A 23,309-nucleotide genomic window follows, 5' to 3' on the forward strand; every position below is an offset into this window, starting at 1 on the left:
AAATGCTAAAACATGGAAGAATGGAAGGTGCAAATGCACATGCAATACACGACAGTGGAGTTTCAAGTTAAGCCCCCACTGATGCTGTCAGATGTGTGTCCTTCTGCTGAACCTTTACATGGGAAGTCAAGGCACCCCTTGCATACTGCATTTGAGACTGACAAATTGCTCTTCATCCAAGACCACATACAGGTGTTTTCTTGGTAGAGACTGCAATCGTACAATCGTTTATTCAATTTCTCCCAGCGGGAAAAAATGCCCCACCTCCTCCTGGGACAAAGATATTCCAGGGGTCAACCTGGAAAGTGAGAGAAACTTCCTTGCAAGAATGAACACTTGTATACTCTCCTCCTGGTCTGGTCCAAGCGGTGAGCAGCCCAGTGGGGCATAGCCCTCCAAGCCATTTTTCAGACTGGGGATCTCCCAGGCTGATCTGGGAGGGGACTGGAACACTCTCTGCTTCTCCTGCCTTCCCCAGGCTGGGATCCCCCCCGGGCCTGTGGAAGGCATGGAGAGCAGGGGAAAGGGGGTGACTGCAGGCTGAAAGCCTGTACTGCTCCCTCCTCTCCTGGAAAGATTCCTAGCGGTGAAAATCTCCCCTGCTAGAAATGAATGCCTGTTTGAACTTGAGGCCACAGAGTGCAAAGCTCTTTATATAAAGATGAGCAAGAATTACCCCCATTCTGCATGATGAAAGAACACACGTCTCTGATAGCAGCATTAAAGGGTTTAAATGACATCTCAATGTACAGTACAAACAAGCTATTGCATTCAACAGCAAGGTTAAAAAATAACACAGAAGACAGACTCTTAAGGCAAGAGGATAACAAGGAGGTGGAGGGAAAAAGTGTACCACAGAAATGGTCATCACAGTGAAAGAGGGAGTGTACAAATGTATCACATCATATTAATTGGGATTCACCAAAGAACTACAAGAAGTAGCTGATAATAGCTGTACCTGATCAGTACCAGAGTGTGACTGAGCACGGATCATTTCTGGAAAAGGCCAAGACTTGGAAAAACAGAGAATGTGTCTCCAAATTGGTTTATAAAACGCACAACATTTTTTCATAGAAGAATACAAAAATGACTATATACAGCCAGTGCAAATCTATAACTTGCCTGGTATTACGTCTTCAAAAGCTTAGGGTAAGTAACAGGACACAGCATTGCTAATTTTAAAGCACTGTCCTGACCTTTACATACATATACACAGAGGCCAAGTAGTATTAATATAGGAAGCAGTCAAGCTTGGGTACTGCATCCCTGGGCAGATAAGATAAGCAACCTAATGCCATGGTTTGATTTTAGAACACTTTGGTCACTTCTCACGAAAAGCTTTGATAGGAAACAAAGAACTGAAATGAGGCACTGTTCAGTACGGTCTTTGTCAGATTAGGAATCATTTATTTTAATTATCTGAGAGAGGCTGCAGGAAGATACCATCACAAAAGTCAGTGCGCTCTCTCTCATACACAAGCTATTCAAGTGAGCAAATTTCTAAAACAAACACCCTCTATTAAAGGGAGTAACTTTAGAGTTGGGCCATTAGTTTAACCAGAAACAAGTGGGAGCATTGTTGCTGCTCATCCACGTTGGCAATCAGGTACAGCTACAAAGCGTTCAAGTTTCATCAGTTCTTCTGTCCCAGTACGTCGGGTTTAACATTTCTAACCGTGCCAGACAATTAAGCATGCAGTGCATTAGCTGAAAGAGGTCATGAGCATTAAAGCAGGGAAGCAGAAGGAACATGCAGGATTCACAACGATTAGTGTTCACGGGTAGTCCTCCTTTAGAAAGGAGAGATTTATAGGAAAGGTCACTTCCGAGTAAGTTCAAAATGTTGTTCTTTGCAGCATGTATGGTAAAGAAATGACCCACTGAGGTTCATGGTCAGAATGACGGTTGGATATTTTGGTTTTCACGCTATTCCCCAGGTCAACTGTTCAAGGATCAAAGCAAAAACCAGCTCCCAGCAGCAGGTATTAAGACCGTGGCATTCTCCATAACAAGGAAACACAGTTGCCAGCTTGCTATTGCCTCCTCTCTTCTCTTACCTAAGCAGCAACTCCTTTAGTACAAAACCAAGCTAAAGACTGCTTCGATTTAGGGAGTCTTCAGCTTTACAGTTAATAATTCAGACTGCCAGGAGTCTATATCTGGTTTGCACAGTCAAGTGGGGGGGACCATTTTTGTACTGAGGATAATTAAAACCAACAAAAGGAAGTTCTTTTTCACACAACGTGCAATTAAAGTGTGGCGCTCATTGCCACAAGGTGTGGTAGAAGCTGCCACTAGCCAGATTCAAAAAGGGATTGGATAAATTCTTGGAGGAAAAGGGTGGGAGTTAGGGATACAGCTACTGAGCGTGGGAGTTAGGGATACAGCCTCTGAATCCAAACTTCCTAGACTTTAAATACCAGAGGCTGCAAGCAAGAGAGGAACAGTGGGGAAAAACCCCCAAAACCCTGGTCACCTCCAGTTTATTCTCCCTTTCAACATCCATTTTCTGCCCTTGCGTGACACGCGATATTGGGCAAGATGGACCTATGGTCCAGTAAATGGCAATTCTTACCGTCTTAGTTCTTAAATAATGGAGGATAGGGTTTCAATACCAAAGAGCAAAAATGCTGAACACTTTCCTATCTGACAAAGTACTTCCTAGGATCTGGCCTCTAATTTTTGCTGGTATTTGCACCTTTCCAGTTTAAAATTAAATGAGACATTTAAATCGGGAAGAGCTGCAGCTGTAGTAGAGCCAATCAAGGAATCTGCAAAGAACAATTCCCCGAACTATGCAGGTTGTTTGGATCCTAGCCTCCACCATTAAAAAGAAAAACCAGAACGGGAGAGAGAGGGAGAGATATGTCGGTATTTTACAGCTATCCGTGGACAAGAACTTTTTAAAGGAGGACTTTTCCTAATAGGAGCCAAATCGGATTCATGCAGAAACAGGCCAACTGAAGGTAGAGGGAGGTTTAGAAAAGAAACCTGTCAACAGCACCAAGACACTAAGATTTCAAGACACGAAAGTTGTGATCCTCCAGCGAGACACGTGCGTTCCAGCAAGACATTCAATTAACCCCATTTCCAGCCGGCGATACCCTTATGTAGCACGCATGGTTGACAACCCAGCTCCAAACCGTTCTTTATTTCCCAACCCTAATAGTGCACTCCTTGCCACTAAGGAATACCTTACCACAGGAGGCAGCAGAGCTTTTTAGTCAATATGTTAAGACCATTTTGCCAAGAGAAAAAGACCCCCTGCTTCTAATGCAATTACAATAATTATTAATATTTTACCTAGCTAGTTTCACTTTCTTCTGATCAGACAGTGTAGTGCATTCAAAGACAGTTTATCTTGTGGTACACTAGGTTAGGTAACACAGAGGTACATTTTTTAAACTGTAACCCTGCAATCCCCTCTTCCCCCTATTCCCTACCCCTGTCAAGAGATGTTTCCTTCTGTAGCAGCTGAATCTGGCAAGGAAGCCTCGATGCATTGACCGTGTCTGCCAGAAACAAGGTTCAGGCTTTTAAATCCTGACACATGCATACTAGGATCAAAACTGCAAGAGATGGACTGTGAAGTTTTACGCTTTTGAGCAGAAGTTTCATGGATGCTACTTAACTTTAGATCTAGCATCATAAAAAACCCAAGTAGAGCTGTTTGGAGCTGGAGTCGCATGTTTCAAATGAAGGCGTTACCAGTTTCTAGCAAGCACCTTGCAGTTAGACCAAGTGAATACAAAACAAAATCATACTGAGAAGACGGCAAGAAAAGGTACAGCCACCTTTCACCCACCACCACCAGGAAGAGATCGACGGACCAGTGAGATCTCACCACAGACAAGCACAATTTCAGTTACTAGGCAAATCAAGGGCAAAAGAAAGAGAAATGCCATTTGATCATGAGTTTTGACTGAAGTTGAAATACAATGCAGCAAATACAAAGAATTATCTTTCCTCTTTATATCCAAGATCCACCACATAGATTAGGTATTTTGAAAAAATCAAGATACATTCATTTCATTAAGCTATGAGGACTAGGCATTATCCATATTTGCATAGCTCTGCCTTTCATGCCTTTCAAGACGAATTGCAGCAAAAGAGATTCAGATTCAGCCCCAGAGAAAAAGGGGCTTCTCTGTGGAGGGCTGAAACAGCTTAGTATAAGAGCTTTACATCGGCGTCAATTTATCACTGCTGCTCTTCAGTGTGCAACAGAAATTAGAGTTCCCTTTCCAAGATCCAAGGAAGACATAATGAAGTTACAAATGGCCACGTAGGACATGATGGGCTTGAATTCAATGAGCACCACGAGCAGACATTTTAAGTGAAGAGATCAAGCTCTTATCAACCATTTCAGTCTCCACAAACATAATCCTCCTCTCTCATTTACCCATGTCATAAGACTTCTGGAAGAGACCCAGAAAGCCTCTGATTTGTGGTGTATGTACACTAAGGATCTAGACAGACACCCACATGACTCCCCTTGGGCCTCATGACCAGGCTCCGGGTTATCAGGACTGTGCTGGCTGACGAAGGCAAAACGACTTCCTCCACGATCAGAAAATGCTGCTGCAGCCTCCACCAGTGGGAGTCACTGCTAGGCAACAGCAAGTCCTCCAGGAGCTGAGCCTGTTGCCTCCACAGCACACCCAGCCTGGGCTCAAAGCAGTGTTCCTATCATGTCATTACTCATGTGGCCCACGGCTAATGGCTAATTCTTGTTAAAGGCAGAATATGAATAGCTTATCTAAGAGCAAACCGACTAGATAAAAGTATTTCAATAATGCATAAGCAGCAACCTTCCCGTTGCAAAGCAAAGCAGAACATACCATGACTTGTCTTGCTGGTTGGCTCCGGCGCTCCGAGGCAGGTTTTCTATCTCCACCAAGACTGGGCCAGAAGGAGCTGTCCTTACCACAGGCAAGGCTGGCTTTGCATTCCAGCTCTTGGGAAACAAAACAATCAAGTTACTTTAACACTTTGCTGCATGAGGACGAAGACACACGAAGAACAGTCACACAACACTTCTCATGCCCAAGCACAGGACTAGACAAGCCTATTCCCTTAGCGAGCTCTGCTCCACTGAAGATGCATCTCCACAGTCACACTGGATTCCCTGGGACTGTGAGACAGCTGTCGCTTGCTGCCTCTCTTTCCTATCATGGATGGCTTGGGTGCAGCAATGATTCTCCTCTGAGTAGCTTTGCAACAGCAATCCATAGCTTTGCACGATAAAGCGTAGATTGCTTCAGTGAAGTCTACTTGCATCCCACAACCCCTCAAATGGCACTGAAGCATCAGTGCCAAATGGAAGTAGGCTGCCTTGCAAGTGGAGTGAGTATTTATGAACATGGACTTGCTTGAAATTGTTGTTTAAATAGCCCGACAAAGCCCCTGCTAGTGTCCTGTCTGCTGGGATCAGTTCTGCTGTCTCCACTGAAGTGGTCCGAGGCATTCCCACTGGAGAGCCTATGAATCAGGAACCCAAACTGCACTGATGCATCATTTTGCTTACTGGAATGGGAAAAGGATATCTTTTGGAAATGGCTGTTTTCAATGACAAGGCAGAGCCTACACATTTTTTTTTTTTGGGGGGGGGGGGGGAGGGGGGAACGGGACGACACCCCCCCCAAAGTTCTTGAAAATGTTAGATATTGCAGATAATGTAAGCTGCAAATATACACACCCTTTTAGAAATAACAGCAAAATACAAAACTAAGAAAAGACCGAAGCAGAACTGCTGAGCAGCAGACCTGATTCTTCCTTTGACTACAATATACAGTAATAACAACATGTTTTGGGCTGCTGCTACACTCCCATATCTTGCAAAGCTAATTACTTTATGCATAATTTAATAATTACATGTTGGAAGAGGGATTCTCTCTCCAGCTGATTAGCTAAAATCCTCCATGTGAAGTTAACCAATCCCAGTTATAATTTAGTAGCTAAAATAAAAGACTAGCTTAAAGCTTAACTTCAAAGAGAGTCAAGGAAAACACTGAGGTAGAAAAGGTTAGAAAAGGACCCCAAACTATCAAAACCAAATAAAGCTTCAGTGGTCAGGAAAATGGTTTTTGAATTGAATAAAACTGACTTACTTGTTGTGATCCATTATTTTGGTTTACAACATTATTTGGAATGCTGAAAGAGAAGAATAATTTAAAATCAGAATCTTTAGGGCACAAAGCAAACATGCTTATAATTTTGTGGGTTATCAAAATGCCAAAGTTTTTCAGGCAGTATGAGTTAAATAGAGGTCTTTTTAAAGTATTTAAAAACAGCAAAAATTCACTATCCAAAGGAAGCTTAAAATTTTATACTAGCCTTGTTTCAGTGTGATTGGGGTTATCACAATTGATTTGTTCAGACTGAGAGTTCACACTTTTTCCTGTTCCTCTGGCCTGATTTCCTAATTTAACTAAACATACCTTTGATGCAAGGCCCAGGCAAAAGGAACATTTCTGTATACTGCAAATTTTGTCCAATTGTTGTAAAGCAGTGATGTTCAACCTTCAGCACAGGGGCTGAATCCATTGCACAGGGTCATTTTATTCAGCACAGGGGACTCCCCATGGGTACAGAAATTCGGTGGCAGATGAGCAGGGGTAGGGACAGCATTATTTGCTGTGGCTCTGGGAGCTCTTCCAAGCATGAGGCCTGTGGACTAACCCTGTGCTCTGACCCCATGCTGGATCTCGCCCTTGGACCAATCCCACCCACAGGATCTGCAGAACAGCCCCACGCCATTCATTCAGCCTCCAGGGCCAGAAGAATGACCAGCACGGCTCTACAGCAACATTTCATAAACCTATTTTCTGTACAGGTTCCAGCTGACTGAACAGCGATGAGTCTAGAGTCATGCCACAACCAAGGCCTGCAAAAAATCAAGTTAGCTCCCTCCTCCCCTGAAAAATCATATTTTTTTATAATTACACATAGATGTGTGTGTGCATGCATGTGCACTTTGAGTTCTTTTATTTGCCTTGAAGGTTTCTAATCTGCACTCATTTAACATTTTCATGATTTTCTCCACAAGAGCTAGTTTAATTAAAAGCAGTCTAACGCAGGCAGGCAGCTCTAGAAATCTGGGCTTTAGAAAATACTCTAAATGTCAGCAATATTGAACCAGCACTTCAACTACCATCTATTTAGGTTGGAGATGGATGCAACTATGGTACAGAAGGGAAGCCAGAGGGGATGGGGATTTAGTCTCAGACAAGCAATTCCCACAGGGTGGAGTTGGACAAGGAAAAACAACAACAAAAACACATGCAAACAAGGTGTGAACAAACATTTTTTCCAATCCCTAGTTCAAAAAACAGCTTTGACTACATTTTATTAATGTCCTGGTTGCATTTGGCCTGGGACAATCACTAATCAACATGCCAATGTGCTAGTTAAATAAACTGACTCCAACAGGCATTTTAAAAACACTTGGAGCATTTTTACTTCAATAGTCATATATGAATGTCACAAAGATCATCCAAGCTGCTTCCTTTCTTATCAAGATCTCTGCAAGGGGAGGAGGCTCAGGGCACCAACAGCAGAACACTGCACTTAAAAAAATGTGGAGGAATGCTTGTACAAGCAGTGCATTCCTAAACGCCAAGTTAATACAAAGGAACAGAACAACATGAATCTTTTGTGACTCATTTTAATTAGTGACGCTTCAGTGTATGGCTCCAGAAAGGGCATCTACTGCTCTGGGGATGAATGTACCAGGACACCACACCAAGATGAGGGTTAGGCAGGGACAGCTGCATCCAACTCTCCCTCCCAGTCCCCAACATGGCTTGAAAATGTGAAAGTATAGTAGGGAAGGAGGACAAAGCTGTTTTATGTCCATATTCTAGTTCTTTTGCAAGTTGTTCCCTTCTCTTGTCATTCTTCTGGTTTATAAGTTATCTGTTCTCTTACTGTAAGCACCTTGAGCCTTTGTTGGGAAGATGTAATTACAAAGTGTGAAGAGCAGTTATTAGCACTGATAACCAAGCTGCATACAACCCCTACTCACAAGCTCCCAAAGCACTTTACAGATATTTAATTAAGTACAGTAACACCCAACACTGTTGGGAGGTAGATCAGTATTATCTTCACTTTGCAAGCAAGGGTAAAAAAAGTGAGGAAGTAGAGTAAAGAGAGGAGGACCAGAACCTGGAGGCTCAGCCTCTGCTCCAATACCCGACTACAGTGCTCATTCCAGGATGGAACAAAAGCAACCTTGTTCTCTTGTCTAGCAGGTTCCTGCCCTTTTCAGTTCAAAGTCTGGATATACTGTACCATCTCTCCATGGCTTGGCATTCATATCCACCTGATCCCCTCCTCCAGTCTGGACTTCACATGCTCTGACCGTTACCTTAGAGCAGGGCTGTTCAACTTACTTGGCCCCACAAGCCATATCTGGACCAGGGGGCTTCCTGCAGCCCAAATGAGCCACCTCTGGCAGCAGGGTGGCAGCTTATTGGCACCGCTCTGAAACCAAGAGGTAAACAGTGCTGTTGCTCCCCGCCTTCCCCTGCTACTGATCTGCATCACTAGCAGTGATGACAGACCCTGAATTGGGTGGCAGACAATGGGGTGTAGGGGTGAGCAGTGGCAGTGTTTACTGCCTGGTTTCTAGAGCCATGCCAGCACAGAGGCTGTGGCAACTACATCAACAAACCCCATGAGCCGTTGTTTAATTCCCTGTGCCACATGTGGTTCACAGGCTGCAGTTGGACAGCCCTACCTTAGGAGGAGGAGAGCTCCCTCCACCATCAAATGCTGCCGTAGCTCCTTAGGGCACCCATTCCCACTTGCCTTCCTGCCCCACGTGTGTGATTGCACGTACCATGTCTCTTCGGGCATTACGCGCCCTGTAAAACATGCTTCTACATTTTTACTACTTTCAAATTCCATCTGCCTCCATCCCACTGAGGTTGCCACATTAAATATCCCCTTGCATCTGCAACACCAAACCAGTAGTGAAAAGCTGACCCCAAGGTCACAGTGAAACCCAATCAGGTTTTTACTGTTCTCATGCATTACATATTGTTTTGATGTGGGTATTTTCAATCTGCAGCAGCTTGTGGACAGCTCTAATAGGTCACTGGAGTGGCAATACTCAGCTTCATTTCTCCTTGGTTTTATCCACTCAGTTGCCACCATTAGCTTTTAACCAAGTGAGCTGGATTCACATGGAGTTACTAAGTAGGCACACATCTAACATGCCGGGGAGAATATCTACAAACAGGAATTTTAAACTAAAAATGCCCCTACAGGCACTTTGAATTGTTTCAATTTGCTTTTTTAGGGGGAAGCTTTGTATTATTAGAGGAAGATCCACTGACTCAATATAATCTAGGCAGCCTTAAAAGGAATTCAATTTAGCACTGGAGATGAGGCCCTTAGGGAATATTGTGGGAGGCGCTGTGGGAGAAGAACAACTTGCCCGTCTTGCTCAAGAGATATCTAGCACCACATACCAAGAGCAGTGGAGCTTAATGATTGCAGGTACACCAGCATGCTGATTTGCATTTATACCTGGCAAGATATTGCTTTCTCAAGGTCTTGAACAACAGAACAAAAGCATAAGCATGGCTATGACATTGCACAAATCATCATTCCACAACATGCTGGAGAACCTTCTGCAGCCGCAGGAGCACACTGCAATTCTCCAGCTATGTCCTGGTTTGGCTACACCAAGGATGTCAAGGATCCAGGGCAGGTGCCAGATGTGGCCTGTAGAGCCACATCTTCCAGCCCCCAGTGCTAGCCTTGGGTCCTGAACTAACTCACACATGGTACATGCAGGGCCTCCTGCACACGGCACACACTCTGGGACCCATACTGCATGTAGCACCTACCTGGGGTCAGTCTGGGCAGCTCCCTACAGGCCAAATGCAGCACCCCCTCCAGCTGGTCTGGAGCCCACACTGCAGAGACCCATGCAGTGCCTGCCTTGGACCTGCTGGAGTGGACACGGTATGTGACTCATGCTCCAGAATGGCCAGAGCAAGCACTGTGAGCAACGCAGTCCTGGACTAGCCAGAGCAGGCAGCATAGGCAATGGATATAGCATGTGGGACAGTGGCTCCATGGGTCCCATCCAGCCCAAGCACCATTCATCCAGCCATAGCCCAGTCCTGCACCCTGTGGGCCAAATGAGTTCAACATCCCTGGGGAGGACAATAAGTACACAGCAGCAGATGATGCAAATAGGGATAAAGGCTGAGCTTCATGAAAAGGAAGAGAGGAGTGCACTATACTAGTGCTGCACATCTATCTTGCACAAAATGCAGTCCCTTAATACAGTAAAATTATATGCATGGTGGAGACTGAGATTAGGGAGAAGAAAAGCCTCACAGGGTTCCCTAATGACTATCTGGCTCATTAGGGGAGCAACATGGAGGCCACTCAGTCAAAAGGTCCCTGGGTCAAGTCTCGGGGAAGTGAATGGAGGAAGTGTAAAGGGGAAAATTCACCTACCAGTTGAGTCCATATGTGTGGCCTTGGGGTGGACTGCCCCAGCTGTGTGTGAAACCTGGCCCTACAAGCAAAAAGATCCATGGCCAAACCGAGAGATTTTCCCTTTGGACGTGAAACTTTATGTGAAAGTGCCATTGGGACAGAGAAGTAAAGAGAAAACATTAAATGGTTTGAGCAGAAGGAGAATGGATCCTTAGAAGGTAGATCTCATGTATACTGCAACAGTGCTCAGGAGCACAGTCAAGGACCTTACTGTGTTGGATCAGGGGTGACCAAGGTTCAACCTGGAGACCTGCCCCACATGCCACTCCTCCAAGCCCATGGGACCAGGTAAGCTGGGTACCAACCACTGTGCTCCCTGTTCTACAAATGCAGAACACAAAAGAAAGCCTGACTTCAAAACACAGGGCAACCCCCCTATTCATTACTGCAGGTCAAGTTAGAATGAAAGGGGAAAGAAAGTAGATGCATCTTGTTCTATAATATTCCTACCAATTCCTGAGTTACACCTGCTCTAAACAAAAATCACATAACAGCAGAGACATCAGCAAGGAGAGATCACCATATTCTTGTTTGGCTGACTTTTGCAAGGCAGCACTAAAATCTACAGCCCTTCTCAACAACAGTTAGTAATCGGCAAGGACTGGAGTTCAGTCATAAATCTGTTACACCAGAATTCACAAATATCTTTGCCTGACAGGAAGCATGTTTGGCAACATCCTTCAATACAACAGAGACACTTCAAACCAGCAATTTTATACTGAAAATTGGCATGAATCTACAAGAACTGAAAAAGCAACCTTTAAATGAACAGTGGTTCTTAACATCTGAACTAACTAACGCAAGCTTAATTATATACAACAGATACAGAAAAGAAAATACACTGAAACATCAAAATGCATCTATTCTTACCTTGTTTCTTCAAGTTTAGTAACATTTGCTGCAAAAAAATTGGAAAGGACTGATTACAAACTCCATTTGCATGCAGTATCAGTTAAAATATGTATTGATACTACCATAGGTGCACACAACATGAATAAATTAAGATAACATGGCCTACTCTAACAGACCTTGATACCTAAATTAGACAAAATGGCTAGCATAACAGCAAAGAAGAAACTGCAAAACAAGTATGTACATACAAACCACAGATAATACAGTCTTAAATTGGAGAATAGCATTAAGAGAAAAAGCAGACAGCACAAGGAGCTGAGCTGTAGAAGACACAGCTCAAATAGTGGGATTTCAGAAGGGATCTGGAGGTCATCCCAGGCACATACGAGACTGGGAGACGACAACATGAGAATCTCAGGAAGAATAACTAGCAGCACATACGTCACCAGATGGAACAATTGTCAAGATGCAAGGAGGGAGACAGGAGCGCAGGATCTCTCAAGGATGCGGTTTTTTGGAATGATTCAGAAAATATAGAGCATCAATGAATGATTCAAGGTGGGATCAACCTTTAATTACTAGTGTTCTGCTAACTAAATTGACGTCTTGAATCTTATATTCCTGTGACAGGCTAGCTGGGGTTACATTCCTATACAAACTATTTTACAGGTGGTTTAGCTGCCAAGCAAGCTGGAAGCTCCACAGCCCCTTTGATAAGCACAGAGTGCATTCTGTCCAGAGCAGTGACTGAAATTTATCAGTCAGGATAGGGGCAGGGGGGAAATCACCTCCCAGAGCTCAGACCAGGATGCAATATTTGAACCTCTCTGTGCCCACAATGGATGGTTACCGTTTACCTCTCATTTGTAGTGTTCTCCTTGAATATCTCTTGCTGGGCCTCCTTTCAAAGGATGATGACCTTCTGGCTTTGTTGGTCTTGGTTGTCTGGTATTCTGTTTTCCCACTAAAACATCAATTAAAGTACATGAGGATGGAATAAATTGCTTGTTTACACAGACAAAATGTAAAGTCACAGCCAGGACAAGGAAAAAAGTCATTCATCTGATTTATGGCTTGGCAATGATTTCATCAGTAAGATAAAACCCACCCCCAGAAAACAACTTTACACTGCTATGATGACTTCTATCAGAAACTTAAGGTTTTACAAACATTGCAATCCTACACCCATTTTCCAGGAGATAAAGCAATGATCCTTTACAGAAGGGGTAACCCAGATGTGTGGCCCCAGGTGCTCAGTAAAGGGAGGCACTAGAATGGAGTCAGGAAGGCTCCAGCCTCTAGCCCTGGAGCAGAGTAAGGGCCGCCAGACAATGGTCCTGAGAGGTGTCAATGCCAAGAAAGAAGTTAACCCTTCGCTGGCTCTGCAGCTATTGCCAAATTGAGGGCTTTGGATCCTTACTCACCATATAAAATGGCAGAAGTTGCAGGGCCAGGGAAGGCCTGGCCTGGCTCTTGGCAGTAACACTTCACTTGCAGCCATGTCCTGTCCCCAATCTGCACTGCGTAGCCAGAGGCTAAATCCTTTCTCTCCTCCCTCTCCCTGCCCACATTCCAGCACCCCAGGACACAAACTCTCAGGTGGGGGGGAGGATCAGAGTGGCACTCTGGGAGGGTTGGGGCTTAGCTTGTGGCGTGCCAGGCAAAAAAAGATTGGATACCACTGCTTAAGGGATTAGATTCCTCAAATGCACATAGTTTGTCCTTCTGCACACACAACCACAGTAACAGTACACACATTTGGGAGAAGAAAAAAGAGATAAGTTTAAAAAAAAGAGACAAGTCAGATACCCTGGGTTGGAAAGGAAGTATAAGGGCTAGGTACTAGAATCCAAGTGTTCTCACTCTTGGGTCCTTTATGCTTTCTAAAGATGTGTCAATTTATTTTTAGGAGGAAGCTCATGGCTCAAGGGATTGCAGTCAAATACCTTTCCACTCCAGCACACTTGCTAAAATCCAGTGCAGGTCAAGAACGGTTGCAATTTGCAACCATCTAACCATTTTCAGTGGCCTAAGGTGTGAAAAGAGTCTGTGAATTCCATACAGTTCCTAGAAAGTGGGACCCACCCTAAGACTATTGATACACGCGGTATCTTTGCTGGAGGTCTCAGACAGGCCAAGGATCAGATAGAGAAGCAAGCTACTTACTTGTTCTGGCAAGACAGTATATGGGGAGATTCCCTGACAGCCAATTGCTGTACCTGTTCTTTGGATAAATCACTTCATTCTCCTTAGCTGATAAGTACATCTTCTTCACTAGCTCTACGTTCACTTCCTTATAGCTTTACTACATTCACTTACTAACCCTGGCTACAAATTCAGCTTTCTACAAAACATGCAAATACATTATCTGCTTATATTTGCAAATGTCCTCGAAGTAACACAAACCTTTCACCCATGTTTATTATAATTTTCATGATATAAGATACATTTATCACAACTTACAGGCAAGAAGAATTATGCTTCAGCGGAGCATAATTTTGCTCAGCTGAAGATGCAAGAGATTAATGGACTCAGAGTCAATTTGAAGGGACTGAAGTGGAACCCCAAGCAGAAATGAAGCATGCCCCCCGCCCCCCCCCATACGTCAACCCACAGATGAAAGACTGCCAGCCTTACAGCATCTCCTTAGGATAGACACTGGGACTGTCTGCAAATCTGTGAAATTTTCCACACAATGAAGCCCTGATCTGAGTTAAGGTTTGTAAGCATTATCACAATGCGAGGAACAACATGAATTCAGGAGTCTCCAGAGAGCCAACACAGTCAAAACTGCAAGTCTAAGGAAGGCCAACATTACATCCTCTATGGGATGGGAGGACAGAGATCGATTCTCAAGATGACCAGGACAAAAGTGCTACTGGTCTGCACAGATCTAAATTAACCTTCTGATTTGTACTTGGAAGTAAATAGGCCTTCTCTTGTTCCCCATGAAGCACAGGCATAATATACTCCATGCAAGAAGCATGGACGTTGGTCTTGAGTCGGCTTTAGGGCAGAGAGGAGAAAGAGGCAACTTCAGTTAGCAAATTAGGAGTGGCTTGTTCATTTAAGACTGTACTTGGTTACCACAGTAACGGGTTAATTTTAAATAATTTATCTTCACAATTTGAGGTGTTTGCACTGTATGGAAATTGTATACTCCTTTCCAAGAGGCTAGAAATGGGAAGAGACAAGATACTGAATGGAGATGATACTGACCTGTATCTGAACCGCGATCCCAAACGAATGAAGCCTGATCGGCTTGAGCTTTGTTGCACAGGTCCCCTGAGCCGGAAGAAGGCATGATGTTCCACTGCACACTTCCATAAGTGTTTACAGGCTTTAGGGTGATCCAGCCTAAAGACAAAGGTGTGCTCCTGCTCCTTTCCCTTAAAGCACAGAACACACACTGTGAGCTCCCAGGGACTTGGACAAGTTGGAGCAAGAGTTCACCGCACAACTAGATGTGCACTAAATAAAACTTATATTCACCTGCAATGGAAAGATCTTGCACCTTTATCTTTGCCTCAGTCTTGGATGGGTATAATATTTCCAATATAAACAGCAATTGCTGGAGAGAATATTCATTATTTTTAATTGCATGAACAGGTGGTTTGGTCTTTTTTTTTCCCCACAGAGCAAGTCAGAAATTAATTATAACTGTCAGTCCAGACTGGCTCAGGGCTGGGAGCAAAGAACCAGGACAGTTACCAGCCATCAGCTAAAATTTGCTTAACAAGTTAGCAAGTGTGCGCTACTGATGGAAGGTGGCTTACAAAGGCCACTGCCTGTACTGGCTTGCTCCAAATTATACACACAAGACCATGCATGTCAAGGAGGGGAGCACTGAAAATGTTTACTGAACTGGATGTTAGCAATGCTGTGCCTACAAGAGACCCTATGTTAAACTGATCTCTGCAAAGGTTGGAGGAAAAACATTTTAAGGGGAAAAGGTGGGGGGAGACTGACAACCTTTCCAAAAGTTGTAACGATTGGTCCAATTCTTTAAGCTGTTGGAAAGAGAGCTAGATCCAGGCTCTTTAAGAAGCCAAGCTCTGAACAATTATGGATTGATGCTGTTCCAAGAAAGGTACTTTTTATGAAGGCTAACTTTCTAGTCTCTTTCCCAAATCAGATCAGCCTCCATGAGCTACCAATCTCCTCTTTTCATAATCTGCTCAGCTCAAAGCAATTTCTCTTCCTGGGAGCACTTTTGGCATATGTTTAAGAAATGAAGTCCAACTGCTTGGGATTTATAATACCTCCCTTTGCCAGCTTTCTTAAACAACGCAAAGCAGCAAACTCACTCTTTGCAAGTGCTGTAGCCCATGCTATTTAAACAGGGTACTAGTGAAATAAAAGAAAAAATAGAGACATGGCTCAATTTCTTTTATACATAATCCCTTTCATCCTCCCAAAAATCACAAGTAGAAATCCCACAGTGCTGCCATGTTATTCCTGCAAACTTAGAAGAAAAACTCCACCAAGAGTAACTAATAGTTGCAAATCTTACCTATATAGCAGCAAAACAGCCAAGAGCAAAAGTTTACCTACCTGTTCATCATCTTCAACAACAACTAGCGTTAATTTATTCTTCTTGAAATCCAGTCTGGTTATCTTTGGCCTGCAAAACCAACATGAAAAATAGCATATAAACCTGAACCCTCTAGTAGCATCTAGCTGAAAGTTATGCAGTGTCCTCCTCCAGAACTCACCCACCAAGCAGCAGCAAATTTTAAAAAATATGTGAAGCAACTTGGTTAAACAGTAAATGCATTCCCAAAACAGGAAGAGGTGGGCACTCTTCATCAAGAGCTTAAGAGATTTCAAAACACACAGAAATGTTTAAAAGCATGAAGCTACCACTGGAAGCAGGCGAGATGCTCCTCCAATGGTTCCACAGTTGTTCTGCTCTGCAACTGTGCAAAACCAAGGGCTATGCTGGGCTGACAAAGCCACATGCTATCACGGGTTAAACGAACTTCCACCACTGAGGTCATTAAGTAAAGGCAAGCTGCCCCATGGTGCACCACAGTCCAGGTCCTCAAAGAGCTCCAATAAGGATGGCCCCCACAGACACTAGTGCCACATGCAAGTTCCAAGTGGCACAGCATGGACGTGGGAAAGCAGGACTTAGCATATGCTACCAAAAACCCAATGGAGTAGAGGAAGATGCAGGATATGAGCTTACCAGCTGGGTCACAGCACACAGATACAGAATGCCAATACTGTTAAGTAAGTCTGCCTGCTTTTTCAGAGTAGGATGTGGTAGTTAAAATTTATTGTGCTTTACACCAGTGGTGATCAACCTCTGGCCTGCAAGCAATGGTGGCCTTTACCCCATGGGCTCCAGAGCCGAATGAAAGCTCTGCACTCACTAGCATGGGCTTTGGCCACAGACATGCTTTTGTGCAGCTCTAGAGCTCAGAGGGTGAACGCTGCTGCCATCTGCACCCTTCCCCTTCCCCCTGAATTCAGCACCAGGGGAAAAGAGGAGATGATCAACAGTAACATTTGTCTGTGTTGCCACACCAGTGAGCTCAGAGCTTTAGCAGAGCAATGGAGCTGAAAGGCTGAATGCTGCAGTTGCTCATTCTTTCTTTTCCCCTGCTGCTGAATTCAAATCTCCAACAAACTGTGGTTGGTGTTATGCCTAGGGACTTTAAGGTACAACAGCTGCATTGGTACAAACTGGGCAAAACTTCTTACCATGCTATGCAGCTATATATATATTTTTCCTCGGGCCTGAACTCACTTCTTTATAGCATGTGTGGGACAGAAAGGGGGCCATTTCTTTCACAAGAGACTGGCTTCAGTATTCTGCTTTCAAAGAGTTCTGAAATGTTCACCGCTCTCCTCCAAGTCACCTTAAGAAGAAAGCCACGTTTGGCCTGTATGTCCAAACAGGCTAAATGTGACTGGTTGAATGTTTTCCCTTTCCTCCCATACACTGTGCTAAATAAACACACAATGAACTCCCATAATGGTAGCATGAACTCTCAAGCATACCTTCCCAGGTTGTCCCATCACCCCCTCTCCTCTTACACATGGTGCACACAAAAACCCACTATGATATTTGTCAAGAACATTAGCCAAGAACGATTATGTTTTGGACATTACAAAAAATCCCGCGGCTTTAATCCTATGGAATATTTTGCAGATTAGTTATACTGGCCAGTTGTCCCAGACCCCTGACAGACACATTCTTAGCTACTGTAAAAGTGAAGACCACTGACTGGAAGATCTCTTAAGACATTTCATTAATCAACTTACCAGAAAAACAAACCAATCTTGGTGTCTCCTTCAAATACAAGGACTCCTGTTGGCGTCAGGCCGAGGCTGTAATCATTGCCGTCCCTTGCCTAGTTACCAAGGTTGAAAACTATGTCATTTCCATATGCATGGACTCACATACAAATTCTTCCAACATTCAATATATTCTATACTTAAGGGCTGTCGAAGCTCTTCCTTTCTGCCTGTGTCTCTGCCTCAGGAAACAGGGCAGTGCAACAAGGTGCAGCCTTCAGTGCTGGGGGAGCCTACACCTCAGCATGCCTTAGCGGCACAGTGCAGTAGGGGAGCTTGCAGCTAGAAAGCTCAAGGTGCAGTGCCTGCGTGCATGGTGCATCTGGGGTGGGGGCAGGAGGAGTCACAGTAAAGTCCACGGTGCAGCACAGAGCATCAGTGGAGCAGGGGGAAGGGAAGGGCAGTGCTAGATAGGGTACACAGTACAGTGGTGGGGGTGCTTGGGCACAGGGTACAGTGTGGGGATGCAGCCCCACTGGCATGGCACCCAGCCACTTAGAAGCTGGGCAGCCCTGCTATGCGTCATTGTTAATATTTTACTACAGTTGTTTACTACAATTGGCATTTTACTGCAATAACCATATTCTCACAAACCAGCTGCATTGAAGAATCCTACTAAGTAAATTATTTAGCAATACAACTCTTTAAAAAGACCCAGATAGAGAAAAGAAAGGGTTTCTTGAAATCCACAGAAGCTAAAGATGATCTTGTATGATTCTCTACCATTATTCCTTCACAAGCTCTGTTCTTCCTCTGTGTGGTTTGTAAACTAATACTCGATTAAATCCCAGCCAATTTTGATTTCATTCATTCATTCTCACAGAGCTTTTAAGCTGAATGCAAGTTGTAGTACCTGTTTTCACATGGTATATGCAACAAAAAATATACCATTTAAAATACAGCTTCCAGAATCCCACAATGTAATTACGTGAAGCAAAACAATGGTGCATAACCAGACTAAGTATCACATGGTTTAGACAAGCACAACATTCTTGTTTGAGCTTAATCTGTTTTCCTCTATGACACTTTGCTTTGCCCAGCACTTGAATACTTGTCCTGCAAACACAGACATCTCTAAAAATAAAGTCACGGTCCGGTGAGCAAACTTACCTTGACTATATGCATGTCCACCCCATACATTTCCAGCCACTTAGCCTTGTTCAGGTAGTTAGTTTCAGCTTGAGCTGGTGCTTGCCCTCTGAAATAAAGTTAAAGCATAAGCCTGGAAAAAGATACACAAAGGAAAATCTGGCACACAGGAAAGGAATAAAAAGAAATGCCGGTGGGTTTGTAACTAGCAAAACACTGAAGGCTCCTGTGCTACTTTCTATGCATGCTAAAATCACTTCCAAAAGTTTTAACCTGAGAAGCTGGACTTTGCAAAATGTACTATGTGAAAAAAGTTATCTAATTTTGCAATTCATCCAGATTGCTTAGTTTTTCTGTTCATGGAAAGTGAAGTTTCTCCTCTAACTGTAGTGGCAAATGAGAGAGAAATACCATTTTTCACATTTTATTCCCTAAAATTCTTTGCTGGAATGCCGTTAGGACTGCATTCAGATACAACCTGATACAGGAAGATCAGTGGCATCACTGGGGTGCCTTTGCAAATGCTCTACCCAGGGAAGAGTCAGGAAGTAGATTCAGTGAGTGTATTGGGAGCTCTTGTACCTGCATTCCTTCCACTTGTCAAAAATAGCCAGTTCCATCTCTTCAGTCTGAGTGGGCACAAATCTGAACTCAGACACCAGTTCAGGGACATGCTCAGCAGGATCATAATCTCCAAGTTCAGCTACAAAGGAAGAATTCTGTCAAGAAGCATCCATTCAAGGCTAATCCTACCTCAAAGGCAGTGGTGTTAACAACTGGTTAGGCTAAAGCAGGGATTGGCAACCTACAGCCCATGAAGCCACAGGGTTTTGGAGGTATTTGGCAGTGAGGAGCTTTTCCCATACGTCGGCCAAGCAGCGGGGAGAAGCAGTGGCACTGGCAGCTGCTGGGGACTAGTCCTGGTCTGCTTAAGACTGGAGCTGGGTCATTCCAGCACACTGCTGTAAAACACTGCTGACCGCTGAGCTAAAGCATCAACAACTTAAAAAAAAAAAAAAAGAGGAGAAGTGTTTGAGATCTTGAACTTCTAACTCCCACATTATTGTGTGTCACCTCTTTTGGCCTTGGCACTGTAGGCATTAACACATAAATCTATGGTCCATATGTGATCCCAGCATCTGCTACTGTGAAGTTACATTATTTCCATTGGTCTAAATATTTCTTGGCTAAATCAATCAAAAGTGATTTCGTGGAAATCAATCAAAAGTGGTAGTTTAAGGCAAAAATCATCAATATGATTGAAAAGTACCAGTTTGGCATAAACGTTCTTGAATTTAACAATTTAGTGTTGATGTCTTTCCAAATTCAAGACTGAAAGTTACTACACATGACTGTAAAACAGGGGTAAGGCAACCCTCGGTACGTGTGCCAGAGCACGGAAAGCGAAGGCATTTTGCCTGGCACGTGCATCTCAGGACAGACAGTGGGGTAGCCATGAAGGACCCCATCCTTGTTGTGGTCCCTTCCCCACCATCTGCCTCGAGGTGTGCATACATCTACTGCTGGCAGTGAGCTGGGCCAGGGCTCTGGGGACCCCAGCGCAGCTGCTTGTAACCTCCTCGCTGTCTGCTGCAAGCAGCCCAGGCTCCGTGGCAGGAGGCAGGGGCCTGTCTAGAGCCCAGGCAGGCTGTAGCAGGCAGCTGAGAGGCTGCAAGAGGCTGCACCACGGTTTGTGTAGCTCTGGCCTGGCTCACTGCTGGTGGCAGGTGCACGGGTGCCTTGGGGCAGAGGATGGGGAAGAGGCCAGGGCTGTGCTGCCACAACAAGGATCAGGCCCCTAGTGGCTCCCCTGCCATCTCACACTGGCAATCCAACCTCTTACAAGTCCAGGTTGTGAGTGTTTTTGGCACACTGCCCAAAAATGTTGCCGACCCCTGCTGTAAAACATTGATTAAAACCAAAACAGGGTGTCAAATGTTCCTAAGAACCCTCCACAAAAAATTACTCTAAAGGTATAAGCAAAAAATAAGAAAACACTTTTCTACTTAGAGTATACTAGTATCACAATATTTTTGCTACATCAAGGTGCAGGCTCCCTTTTTCACAGATGCTAAGTGTCAAAGATCAGTATTTTCCAAACCTAAGCAAAAGAGAGAGTCAAACTACAGTATCTGGAATTTAATAATCTGAAACATTAACCAGCTGAAAGGTTCTGTATTAACAAAAAGTGTCTGCCAATGTACTAAAAGTTCCGTGTCCCATAACACATGCAAAACTTTTGGCATTGAAATTCTGGCCAAAGCACAGAGCAGGAAATGTTTTCTTTGAAAAAAATAAAAGTTTTTTGGGCAAGAAAGGGAAATCCTCTGGAGAAAAAAAAAAAGAGAGAAAGCTATTAACTATATGCAAAATATACAAAGTGCAAAAAAAAGCTTAAATATTTATTATACACAAAATCTTTTTCTTGGATTTTTAAGCACAAGCTCATTAAAAGGCCTTTACTCTGTCTACTCAGCTGTCAAGCTAACAGTGAGATTAAAGACCTGCTCCAAACCTTGCTGCAGAATTAAGAATAGAAAGAGGAAAAGAAGTGACAATATTTAAGAGTTGGGCACAGTGCCTAGTGAGTTAACTTTGTGTTTTAAGCATTGATTATTATTGGATTTAAAGCTTTAAGAATGCCAGCACATCATGGGATGGGGTGCTCAAGCTCTTTTTAAATACAAAGGATTAAGCAGCAGATTTCTTTACAATACAATCTCCCAACGTGTTCATCTCCAAAGCAACTACCAACGATGACCACCTATAAACACAGCACAGACTTAAACGTGAAAAGGTGTTCTGCAAAATGCTTGCCCAAATAGCAGTATCCAGAAGTTAGTCTTACTATCTACAGCAAAAGTAACCACAATCCTAACTCAGCATTTATCTACGTTCTTCCATGGGGCAAGTTCCCGAGGAGTGCATACATACTGACCACAGAAAGCAGACACAATTGCAGAGATGTCTGAGAAAAGAATGTTTCTAGGGAAAACAAAATGAAACATGTACAGCTCACGCTGCATTTTTGGCCAGCAGGATAAGGGGGCGGTGGTGGGGGTGGAAGTAACCAGGCCACAAGGTAGGGTCCCGACAAGTTCCCCCATTCTGCTCACCTTGCAAGTTATGAGCTGCCAACTGGACCGCTGTGTCAAAGGGGCATTCCAACCTGTCACAGGAAAAACAGGTCATTCAGCAAATCTTTGCTCCTCAGGGGTTTTGTAAAGTTGCTATCACTCAAGCCACTACACTTAGACATGGGAAACTGCAAATGGTTTCACTGAGGGGTGAATCTTCAATAATTTTAGAAAAGCATTATAATAAAAGAAGCACTGATTTTTTGGGGGGAGGGGGGGTTGAAACAGCATGCCAAAAATATGTATTTGTATATACACAGGCAGGATTAAAGGGAAAATACATTTTGTCAAAGTGAATGAAATATGATACTTTTTCAAAGAGACTGTGTTAAACCTCATGCTAGAGACACTAATTGGCTGACAGACTTTCATATAAATAATGACAAATACTTACTTCCCACTGAGAAGATCTTGTTTTAGCTGCAGGACAAATAAATATCTATGGGGACAGAGGAGAAAAAAAGCCATCAGTTAGTTAGCAGGTCTAATATCAGTCAGTCAGCAGCCAGAGGCAGCTGCAACCTGGCCTTTAACTATTTGAAACTTAAAGATTTAAGGTACTGCTTATTGATCTTTCAAGGCCCCTCGGTCTTTTGGCCCTACTCCTCCTACCAGAAAGTTGGTCCGAAGCCTCACTGCTCCTGTAGTTAGAAGCTACCTTCTACTTTTATACTCGCTTTGTTCTTATACAACCATTGTCCCCTAGCTGGAAGTAGCTCCTCAGCCTCCTCCCTGATGGAGTTATATAAAGCAGCCACATCCTCTCTTCACCTTTACTTTGCGACACTGAACAACCCAAGTTCTTTGGGTCTCCTCTTGTATGCCATTCTAGGCTCTCCATTCTAGTTTGAGTTCATCTTTTATGAGTGCAGGTGACGAGAACCGTATTCTAACTAAGATTGCATTAATATTTAGCACAATAGCACTAACATTTACCTATTTCTATTGCTACTATCTCAACTGACACACTCTAGGAATGTATTTGCCTTTTATTTGTCCTGTTTCTCCTCAGTCATTATAACTGATGAACTCTTCACTTACAGCTTGCATGATCATACTATTATTTCATTCCATTTCTTATTCTACTTTTCAAGGCCATCTAGTTCTTTTTACATGGCACTCTGATCCTCCTTCTACAACTGACAACCTGTGCAACTTCACCAAATTTCGTAAGTACCTCTTCATTTCTTCTAAGGTCATTAATAAAAATACTAAACAAGATTGCCTGAAAAACTGATCTTGGTGGACTCCACTAGTAACCCCTCTCCAGCCTGAGACTTCCCCTTTCAGCACCACCTGTTGTCATCTCCCTGTTATTTACCAACCTTACAATTGTTCTACTAACCCCCCATCTCCTCCAGCTTTCTCAGTAATTTCCTATGTGGCACCACATAAAAGATTTTG

At 43.7% G+C, this 23,309-nt stretch overlaps 1 protein-coding gene across 6 annotated transcripts in view; it reads right to left on the reverse strand.

Annotated features, from left to right (window-relative positions):
- EPB41L5 (erythrocyte membrane protein band 4.1 like 5) overlaps window positions 1-23,309 on the reverse strand; it is an 82,746-nt gene that overhangs the window by 36,626 nt on the left and 22,811 nt on the right. For 5 of the 6 annotated variants that reach the window (XM_059727494.1, XM_059727492.1, XM_059727493.1 and 2 more), the window contains 11 exons: window positions 22,300-22,344; window positions 21,885-21,937; window positions 19,351-19,471; window positions 18,790-18,877; window positions 17,647-17,735; window positions 15,928-15,997; window positions 14,593-14,762; window positions 12,231-12,337; window positions 11,392-11,419; window positions 6,111-6,153; window positions 4,842-4,957 (listed from right to left, as the gene is read on the reverse strand). In XM_059727494.1, coding sequence (XP_059583477.1) covers window positions 4,842-4,957; window positions 6,111-6,153; window positions 11,392-11,419; window positions 12,231-12,337; window positions 14,593-14,762; window positions 15,928-15,997; window positions 17,647-17,735; window positions 18,790-18,877; window positions 19,351-19,471; window positions 21,885-21,937; window positions 22,300-22,344 — 930 coding nt within the window. Of the gene's footprint in view, window positions 1-3,846; window positions 3,869-4,841; window positions 4,958-6,110; window positions 6,154-11,391; window positions 11,420-12,230; window positions 12,338-14,592; window positions 14,763-15,927; window positions 15,998-17,646; window positions 17,736-18,789; window positions 18,878-19,350; window positions 19,472-21,884; window positions 21,938-22,299; window positions 22,345-23,309 lie in introns of those variants that run through there. The other variant, XM_019480294.2, reaches the window with a different exon arrangement.

Source organism: Alligator mississippiensis, chromosome 4 (assembly GCF_030867095.1).
Source record: "Alligator mississippiensis isolate rAllMis1 chromosome 4, rAllMis1, whole genome shotgun sequence".
NCBI classification, from domain to species: domain Eukaryota; kingdom Metazoa; phylum Chordata; order Crocodylia; family Alligatoridae; genus Alligator; species Alligator mississippiensis.